We start from the raw sequence: 8,922 nt of genomic DNA on the forward strand, positions 1-8,922 counted from the left end.
TGAAACAAACTGATTAGCTTTGTGAAATATTACTTTTTTCTCTTTTGATCATTTGCTTCCTGAAATGTTGTGTTCTGCGCTGAAAGTCCACTGTTGCACAGTAACAGAAGACTAATGAATGAAGATGATGCATTAGCTCAACTCTATGCAATACCCCTCATGCTAATGAGAAACAGCAGACAAAAACATAACTCTTGTGAGTAGTTTGTGATTTAGCCTAAAATGACTGAAACACAAAAATCTGTTCATGTTTATTGAGTGAGGCGCGCCCTGTCTTCAGACAAAAATGAACATAAATGAGTTTAGACATTCACCACGTGGATAAAAGGAAACAAACTCTTTCACAAAAATCAGCCTGCACAGAAGCGAGACCCTTGAGTTATTCACACAGGAAGGAAACACACGTCAAACCCACCACGGTTCTGTCCTCTCAGCTGTGCCCAGCCTGCGCTTCTTCTTGTACTTGACTAGCATATGTATCTGTGGTGTACTGAAAAAGAACAGTGCAATGAGGGTGTCAAACTGCAACAGAGCATTGCACTGTGGTTTGTAAGCGAAATGTTAAACTTTCAATTAACGAGGTAAAGTTTCTTTTCATCTCCTTATTTTAGCTACCTTGGAGAGTTTAACTGCGTCTCCTTCTGTTTTAGACCTCTGCTGTACCTCAGTGGAATATATGGAAATCAAGTGCATTAGCAGGAGTAGAGCCACATCTGAGTTGGTGTCTTACTATTCTAATATTTTCCAGTGGTCATGAACAAAACACATGTGGGTGTTGATTACTAGTCTACCTAGTAATGAACACCTACTAAAACATTAAACACTCTCAGATGACATTAACAAAACATCTCCCTCATTCACCAAATAAAAGAAACAACTTAAATTTATTTACTTTCAAACAACCATCATATAACACTTTTTCATGTTCATAAGCACATATTTAGACAACATAAGTGTCAGACCCACATTAAAATAAATATTTTAAGATGCTACAACTAAACCAGCGCATTAGTGTTAACTGATTCTCTCAGCATGCACAATATTTGTTTAAGCACAAGTGTGGAAATTGCTTCAATTTATTTCACCACCAATTTTAAAGCTGGCAATAAAGACTGTGCAATATTGTCTCTGAGTTTTGTACCCTTTTATGTTATGCTATTCAGTGCAGTTATGACATTATTTTATAGTCATAAGAATCACATTCAACATTGCAATCATTTGGGTAAAGTGATGAGTAAGATTCACTCCTGCCTGAGACATTCTGAGCAGTTTACATTCTTTCATTGGAGTAAAATTATGACACTAAAACACAAAGCCATCACTCCCAGCTCTTCAGATCTTGTACAGACCAAAGAAGTTGGCATAATGTGCATGACTCAGATAAACAGGGTGCGATAAATTCACAAAAACTCTGTCGTGTTTCTGCAGCTGCAGGGCGGAGCCGAGGTAACTCTCTGTGGTCCAGGCGTGCCCCGGCTGCTGAGCGCAGAAACCGGCTCTGTGGGCCTCCATCAGGGTCACCGGTGAGGGGCGTCCCGCTCTCCTCACAAACACTGTGTGAACGAACGAGGATGTAGGAGAGCAGTCCTTAAAGATCAGCTCCACTCGTGAGTAAATGTGGTAGAGTCCGGTCTCGTTGACTTGCAGAGCACCATCTTTAGGCTGGTATGCCACTCCTCCGGATGTGAACGCCCGACCTGCATTAGGCTCCCATCGCAAAGTCTTAGGGAATTCTGTTTTTTCAATCCGCCCTGCAAGAGGAGAGAAATTATGTCACCTCTTTCAGTCCTATGTGGAACAGACAACCATGTGGTGTAGGTTAAATTGTATTATTGTTACCCATCACGTGTGCTGTGGGTCTGTTGTCTACTTCTTGTTCCTTCAACTCCGGTTCATAGAGACCTGAAACAGCCATCAGATTAGAGTTACAGCACCTCTTATTTTCCTCTGTCTGGGATAATTAATGTGTGGTGAGAGGTGTCTTCACTTACCAATTTGCTTCTGAGCTGTGTTATACTCAGTCACAGGGTTTACCTTGAGGCAGACAAAAGAGAAACAGAGGAATATCAATACCACATCACACAGACGCCTGCATCTCAGTGCTTTTCATCTAAAGGCCCTCGAAGAGCGCTAGAGAGAGGATTTCCTGTCTCACTGGACCGGTGACCACAGATGGAACAGTTAAGTCCTTGGTTTGCATTTTTAAATGTCAGTGCACTGAGCTGCTTTAACTCTTCACATGACAGGTTAATTAACTATTAAACTTTGCAATGCTGTGTTAACTTTCCAGCTGGGTTTTCCACTCTCCTACATCACACCTCCCTTCACCTCCCAGCAAAGGTGAGAGAAGTCGCACATTTTATATTTGAAACTTTCCCCCAATTAAAACTGCATAAGAAGCAACAAAGAGATACTATTATTATTGACATTATTATTATTTCTTGGCAACCGTTGCTCAATGATTACTTCACTATACTTTACAAAGAGTCATCACTTCACAACATCTTGACCTACTTTTAACCTTGCACACACTGGTCACTGGTCCTGGTTTTAACCTCAAACCTATTTTATTTACTCACACACACACACACACACACACAGTCAGCTGCAGTCATCGGTAGCTTATTCATTCTATAAAAGCTCAGATTTTCAAGCATCTCCATATCCATCACACCCAATGGCTCCTTACCTCTCTCATCTCTCTCAGCTGTTTCTGCATGTTCTGAATCTGGTAGGCTTCAAAGCCCAGGGCCGCGAACACAAGCAGGAAGAGCATCAGCACGACCAGGGCCACGCCGGGGCTGACTCCCATGCAGCCCCGGCTCTTCCCACGGCCCCTCACCCTCTCCTGGGCAGGCGGGAAGGACCAGCAGGGTACAAGACTCGGCGGCTGGGCAGAGTGCTGCTGACCTCCACCACTGTCCACAAGGAACACCTGTGGGAAGGGGTAGTTCTGGTCATGGCTCATGGTGCAGGTCCTGCCGAGAGACAAACTGTGTGTGTGCAGCTTTCGCCTCTGCACAAAGGAGGTGTGTAATTTTGTCTGAGAACCTCTGTCTTAAAAAAAAAAAGCTTCAGCTGTCAAGACTCACCACCCACAAGCCCCTCCCACACATAGACACACCATGGACTTATGCTAAGTGCATGTTAGTTTTCATTAACTTCCACATCACATCAAGTTTTTTATGAGTAGGCCTACTTGCTACACGGTATTTACTTATAACTAACTTCATTAAGATCTGGGTCTTTTATGTGCTTACCAGCCCAACTTTGGTTTTTCAGAGTGCATATAGAAAACTGTCACCTGCAGTCTGAAGGGAAAGGAAGCAAGAGGTTTCAGCTGACCTCCACCTCACTTACCACCACAGAGCAATTGTCAGATAGAGAGCAATTTTTTCTGATTCCACGAAAGGAAAGATTGAGCAACCACTAACACGCTCACCTGCCAGAAATTTTTTTTTTTTTTTTCAATCTAGCTGGTGGCCCAGATTACATACTTTCTAACATTGCTTGGGAATAAGTGAAAAAAAGAGGGGAAAAAACATTGCTTGGGATTTTTCTTTCTTCCAGGGGCATCACTGATGCATCTTTTCAGCCATATCCTGAGTGTGAATATTTATCTTGAGTGTTTAACCTGTTCAAAAGTGGAATATTATTAAAATGTGTTATTCTATCAGTCTTCATGGGGCACAGTGTGTTAGTAAACAGTGAGGCAGTAGTTTCAGTAGCACACAGCGTATTCTTGGTGGGAAGATGTTGCTGCCACATGAAAAGGTTATATGTACATGAAAAGGATATATGTCGCTACATTGGCTTTCGTGCTGTCTGCTTATGAAAAGCTTGTAGCGAGACAGCACCACTTTACAGAGGTGAGAAATAACCCCAAGCAATACCTCAGAGATGTGCTTACAGGAAAGCTGAACAAGCACACCGCTTTCCTCCCCACTCAGTGACGAGTTAATATCATTGTGGTCTTTCTGCCACATTTGGGTTCATATCCTAGGACACGCAGCAATTGCGCTGTACCTTCACTGTGGTTGCAACAGTTTCCAGAAGACATCAGTTCCAATCTGTTGGTTAATCAAGAAAATTACTAATGTCACTTGCAATGTTTGGTGGGTGTTGGCGGTTCAGGATAAAGGGTATCTTTCCAACCTCAGAGATGGAAAAAAAAATTCATTATGACTTAATTTGATCAGCTAAGCCAGTCTTGTATATTGCGTAAAAGTTCATTTGGTGTTTTTGCATGTATTTTGGTAACTGCAATGGGAGTTCCCAAAGTCTCAGCTCTGTCCACTGTCACAAAGGTTTTGTTTCGTTTCTCCAGGCCCCTGCAGAGACAAAGACAAACCCACCTTGCAGCGTTCAGAGCTCTAACTAAAAGGGTAACTACGTCAAGCGTAACCATAAACTGCACAGGGTGTCTGCACTATACAAGCTGATGTGTCTGTTTCCCAGAAGTGTCATGCTGAAACCGGTCCTCGCAGCAGCAGCACAGAGTGGGTTAAGTGGGAGGGTGGAGTTTTGGGGTCTAACCATGTCGGGTTAAATGCTGCTGCTCCAGTTAATATTACCAGATCAAAAGCCTAAAATGAATCAATGAATCAGTAAGTCTCTCTAGCGACTTCTGTTTTCTTCTCACAGTTTTCCTGCTTTCTGTTGCATAATGGAGATAGTTGTGGTCATGATGACTGATTGTACAAATGTGGCGAAGAATTTCTCAAACCTGAATGACATTACTCACGTCTTTCTTGCTAACATACCTTTTCCCTTACACAGCAGATCTTGTTAGTGGGGCTTTAACTCGATATCAAAGTTTAGCTACTCTATATTACATGTTCATATGGACTAACAGTCCTAGGGTCTAAAAGAATAGGTTACATTTCACTAAAGTCTGTCACAACATCTTAAATATTTGAGAAAATGAGGGAAATGTTTACAGGTTTTGCTTTACTGAAATGCAAAATGCAAAACACTCATCAACATAATGATGAGGTCATAATATCGTGGTATTACTTTTGTCCATATGACAGAGCAACAAGAGGTTGCATAATAAAAAAGTCATTGCAATTCAAAATGTGGAAAAATGTGAACCACTGTATGTTATGATCAAACAATACTATGAGTGACACTCCTCATCGGAGGAAGAGTAACAGTCTAGTCCCAGGACATGACCTGACTTCTCCTCTGTTGTCACAGTTTGCGATGATTTCCCAGGTATCCTCTGTGCTGCTTTCCAATCAGACATATTCTCTTGGAGGTCACTGTTCTGCCTGACAGCAGATCCCATCGTTGCCCCATCGTCATTCTCTGTGTCGCCGCTCTGGGCTGAAAATGTTTGCCTTAATGAAGCGTTCACAAGGTTTGGCAGGCCAGACTGCAGCACCCTGGCTAGGCTCTGTGTCTTAGAGGCACCTCCCTGAAGTGACGAACCTCTGAAAGCAGCAGCCACCACGGCCAGCCTTGTGTGGTCAAAGGAGAGGGGTTGGTCCTGGTCTGCACAAACAGCCTCAGAGGTTTTAGGACTTCCTGCCCATTTGCAGGCCAAGTCACTCTCGTTCAAACCTCTACCCCACTGACTGCAACCATCATGTGACTCACAGGGCCGAGGGACTTTCACTGTAAATGAAGAAACACAGATGGAGAAAGGTCAGCTACTGGTCTAAAGGAACAGCAATGCAGCTATTTCTGAGTGAGATGCTTCACTCGGTAGCTAAAACAGAGCGGTCAACACACAGGGAGAAAAGACGTGCTGCAGCAATGTGCTGTATGACAAGAATATATAACACCTGCTGTGTGCTGCAATGGCAGAGTGAAGAGAATATCCCCAAACGGCACCTCACTGAAAATAACATGGTACATCTCCAAATTAGGGCTGCAGCTAACGATGATTTTAGTACTCAAAGCTTCTACAGATTATTTCATTGATTCGTCGTTTATGAAGTACCTTTGCTTGGCGGCGGCGGCGCGCCCCACCAGTAATGGGATCAGCTGTGTAAGTTAACTCATGATGTTTCAACTCAAACTTACGGCTCAACCAGGCGGACAACAACAAACACACGTGTATACATTTACACCTGAGGATTGCGGATTACTTTTGATAGCCTTCAACTCAATTATCAATCATGATTTCAGTTAAATGCTGAAGTTGCTGTTAATATTACTTTGTCTGTGGTCCTCTCTGTGGACTTGATGATAGACCGGGTGCTTTCTGATCAGGTGCTGTCATGCGGTTGCCGAGGCGAAATAAGTTTTGTTTTTTTATGGTGGACGTACTGTAACATCACAGAATTGTTGTTTTCTTTTAGCTTGAAATAATCCAATCCTTTGGACACTTTCTTCTTCGTCCCTCGCTATTTTCTCTCTCTTCCTCCACTTCAGCACCATCATAATCACGTCGTGTAACAGTGTGCTATATAGTTATATGGATCAAATGAAGCATAGACTCAAAGAATAAATCGATTTAATCGATGAATCGTTTCAGCCCTACTACAAATACATAATACATTATGAACACCAAATCTGTAATTGATATTTTAAGAATAAATTTTTGTTTAAATGTGATGCCCACTATATGTGCAACTCCTAAAATATGAACATAAAGTGCAAATCTTGATGTCTTGCTGTCATCCAAAATTCCCAACATTCCCCATTAGGGTCAGCCTCATTGTTGGGATATTCTGTCGTGCTAAACCTGTAGTTACTTGTATTTCTGGTACTGTTGTCAATATGCTACATTCTTAGATGACAAAAGAGAGTCAAAAGAAGCTCTTGGCTAATAAGAACACATGACAAGCGTTTACTTTATGTAGGTCTTAACCTTAAACACACTGACCGATGCTTGAAGAGTCTTGTGTGTCTGCTCTCCTTTTGCAGTATGCACGAGGAGTCCACGGCTTATGTTTGCAGGAGGGATCAAGAACTCGTAGTTTGGCAATGAAGCTTTTGTACTCCTTTTCTAAAGACTCAATGTGCAGCTGAAACTCGGCTATCTTCCTCTCTGGGTAGTGAGACAGCTGTGATTGCTGAGAGGGAGAAGACAAAAACAGACGTTGAACTTTAGGCAGGATATTCAGTGTCTTTACAAACCCTCTTCTGTTTTAACGCATTACTAACAATTCACTTACCTGCAAATAATACTCTATTTCACTCTTGATGCTGGGGATCCACTTCTTCACAGAGGAAGCTGAATTAAGAGTAGACTGAAAAGAAAAGAGATAAAGCTGGACAACATATTTCAGAATTACTAGCTGTATAATTTCCTACCTGTCACTATTAAGACCCACCAAAATCAAATCCTTAACAAAGGCTACACAGCAGCTGTGGTGTCACAAGACAAAACACACTTTCCACGTTAACAGGGTTCCTATGCAGTGCAAGCTCTGGGCCATATTACATAGAGAACTAGAGACCGTACTGTGACTAAAGAAGACAACAATAAAGATTAGTCACTGATTATATAGAAACTCAGTCTCATGAGTTTGCTGTACCAGATGAGCTAAGGGGCAACTGCAAATTCCATCAATCCGTGCATCCTTGTCTGGATGTGTGATGAGAACATGAAAAAATGTCTGACAATGATCTGCTCCCCCCCCCCCCTCTTTCAGACTGAGTGAATCAGGCTACCTGCAGTCTGTGGTACACAGTGGGAGACTATTAGCCTACTACTGTAGAGGTTTTACACTTTGAAATAAAATAATAAAGCTGTCTGCACGCTGTGATCGGGCAGAGTGTAACTCAGCCTGAACATCCAGACTGTTTCACTTACAGGCCGAATGACAAACTGTTCATCTCACAGCAACTCGACGTCAGGTAAATAACGATACATGATACAAATGTTTACTGGCAAGCCGATGTTGGTATTGCAAAGATAGCGGAATATAAAGGTGATCGATGGTATGAAGCTGTGTCACAGGTTAATCTGGGCGCGTTGCTGCAGCTAACAGCATCTCCACTTCTCCATCCGAGTGTCAAACACCTCAGCCTGTTTCCCTATGAAAGTAAGAACACATTCAAACCGACCGTGGCACAAATCAGACAGAAACATGAACATTTGGACGGTTTATTGAGGTTTTGCAGTGTTTTGAACAGCGATACAGTCACCTCCGTGATCACGCTCACAGTCCTCGCTTTAAACTAATCTGCAGGTGGGAGAGCTCCCTGTGAATCATCGTCAAGCTAAAGATGTAGCCTGCAAACTACACTCAGAAGCAGATATCTACATGACGATATATAAAGTAGATAAACAAAGTTATCAGAACGTATTTCCTGGTTTGCAGTCAATGGATCTTGAGGCCACGCCTACGACACATCTGGGACTATCACCAGTTAATTTTGCCACCAGTTAAACTGTCACAGCGGCTGAAACAAGGTAATCCAAGTAAAAACTGACAATTTGAGAACAATTTATAACTTTTTTATTACCAGCTTGGGTCTCCGCTCATGTACATCTTTGAGGCGTCCCTCTGTAAATGAAACATTGAAAGAAAACATTCATTTATGTGCCTCAAGGAGCTAAGTTTACTCTGAGCAACATGCTGAATGCTAGCTGTTAGGAGAAAAAGCAGCACTACAAGGAAGGGAGGGCTAGCTTTTAATATTACTTCCTACAAGGTGGATGATGAAGACATTATGGGAAGATTTAGTCCCGGGCAGCGATTTCATTTCAACCAGATGTAGTTAAAAATAACAAACCGTGAATTAGCATCGCTGTTAGCTAGCAGCTAAAGCAGGGTGTTTTTATCGGGCAAATAGTACTTAAATTACAGCATGTGCTCAGGCAACTAGCTGCTTACCCTCTCTCTCTTTCTGAAGCCACAGTCTGTTCAGTCTCCCTTGTTGCTTCTCCTCGTTTCTTGCCATTTCAAATTCCCTCCAGTCTGCAGGACCGAGGCCCAAACAAAACAATCTCACGTGACACGT

At 42.4% G+C, this 8,922-nt stretch overlaps 2 protein-coding genes and 1 long non-coding RNA gene across 4 annotated transcripts; 1 reads left to right on the top strand and 2 right to left on the bottom strand.

The window, feature by feature from the left end:
* Positions 1–239: 239 nt before the first annotated feature.
* On the bottom strand, positions 240–4,785 carry faslg (Fas ligand (TNF superfamily, member 6)). The gene is made up of 4 exons (XM_038716390.1): positions 2,690–4,785; positions 1,992–2,034; positions 1,840–1,902; positions 240–1,751 (listed from the first exon to the last, which is right to left on the bottom strand). Exons 1-4 carry the CDS (start codon positions 2,966–2,968, stop codon positions 1,333–1,335), a joined length of 804 nt encoding a protein of 267 aa, XP_038572318.1. The 5' UTR covers positions 2,969–4,785; the 3' UTR covers positions 240–1,332.
* Positions 2,041–2,789, top strand: LOC119901001. The gene is made up of 3 exons (XR_005444137.1): positions 2,041–2,180; positions 2,291–2,340; positions 2,708–2,789. It is a non-coding gene; the product is annotated as an uncharacterized LOC119901001 (long non-coding RNA).
* Positions 4,786–4,933: 148 nt separating the features above from the next.
* On the bottom strand, positions 4,934–8,922 carry si:dkey-86e18.1 (uncharacterized protein LOC557342 homolog). 2 transcript variants are annotated; one of them, XM_038716389.1, is made up of 5 exons: positions 8,796–8,922; positions 8,425–8,465; positions 7,128–7,202; positions 6,836–7,025; positions 4,934–5,619 (listed from the first exon to the last, which is right to left on the bottom strand). In XM_038716389.1, exons 1-5 carry the CDS (start codon positions 8,860–8,862, stop codon positions 5,120–5,122), a joined length of 873 nt encoding a protein of 290 aa, XP_038572317.1. In that variant the 5' UTR covers positions 8,863–8,922; the 3' UTR covers positions 4,934–5,119. The 2 variants fall into 2 exon arrangements, with proteins under 2 accessions (XP_038572317.1, XP_038572316.1); XM_038716388.1 differs by having other exon boundaries at positions 7,128–7,223.

Source organism: Micropterus salmoides, unplaced genomic scaffold, assembly GCF_014851395.1.
Source record: "Micropterus salmoides isolate LMB-PRFRI ecotype aquatic unplaced genomic scaffold, ASM1485139v1 Ms_hic_scaffold_13, whole genome shotgun sequence".
NCBI classification, from domain to species: domain Eukaryota; kingdom Metazoa; phylum Chordata; class Actinopteri; order Centrarchiformes; family Centrarchidae; genus Micropterus; species Micropterus salmoides.

Coding starts and splice junctions, on each gene's coding strand:
- faslg (XM_038716390.1), bottom strand. CDS start 2,968: ATGAGCCATGACCAGAACTACCCCTTCCCACAGGTGTTCCTTGTGGAC. Junction 1,903..1,991: donor CACAGCTCAGAAGCAAATTG/GTAAGTGAAGAC, acceptor TGGCTGTTTCAG/GTCTCTATGAACCGGAGTTG. Junction 1,752..1,839: donor ACCCACAGCACACGTGATGG/GTAACAATAATA, acceptor CTCCTCTTGCAG/GGCGGATTGAAAAAACAGAA.
- si:dkey-86e18.1 (XM_038716388.1), bottom strand. CDS start 8,862: ATGGCAAGAAACGAGGAGAAGCAACAAGGGAGACTGAACAGACTGTGG. Junction 7,224..8,424: donor ATGAGCGGAGACCCAAGCTG/GTAATAAAAAAG, acceptor TATGTTGTCCAG/CTTTATCTCTTTTCTTTTCA. Junction 5,620..6,835: donor ACAAGACTCTTCAAGCATCG/GTCAGTGTGTTT, acceptor CTTCATTTACAG/TGAAAGTCCCTCGGCCCTGT.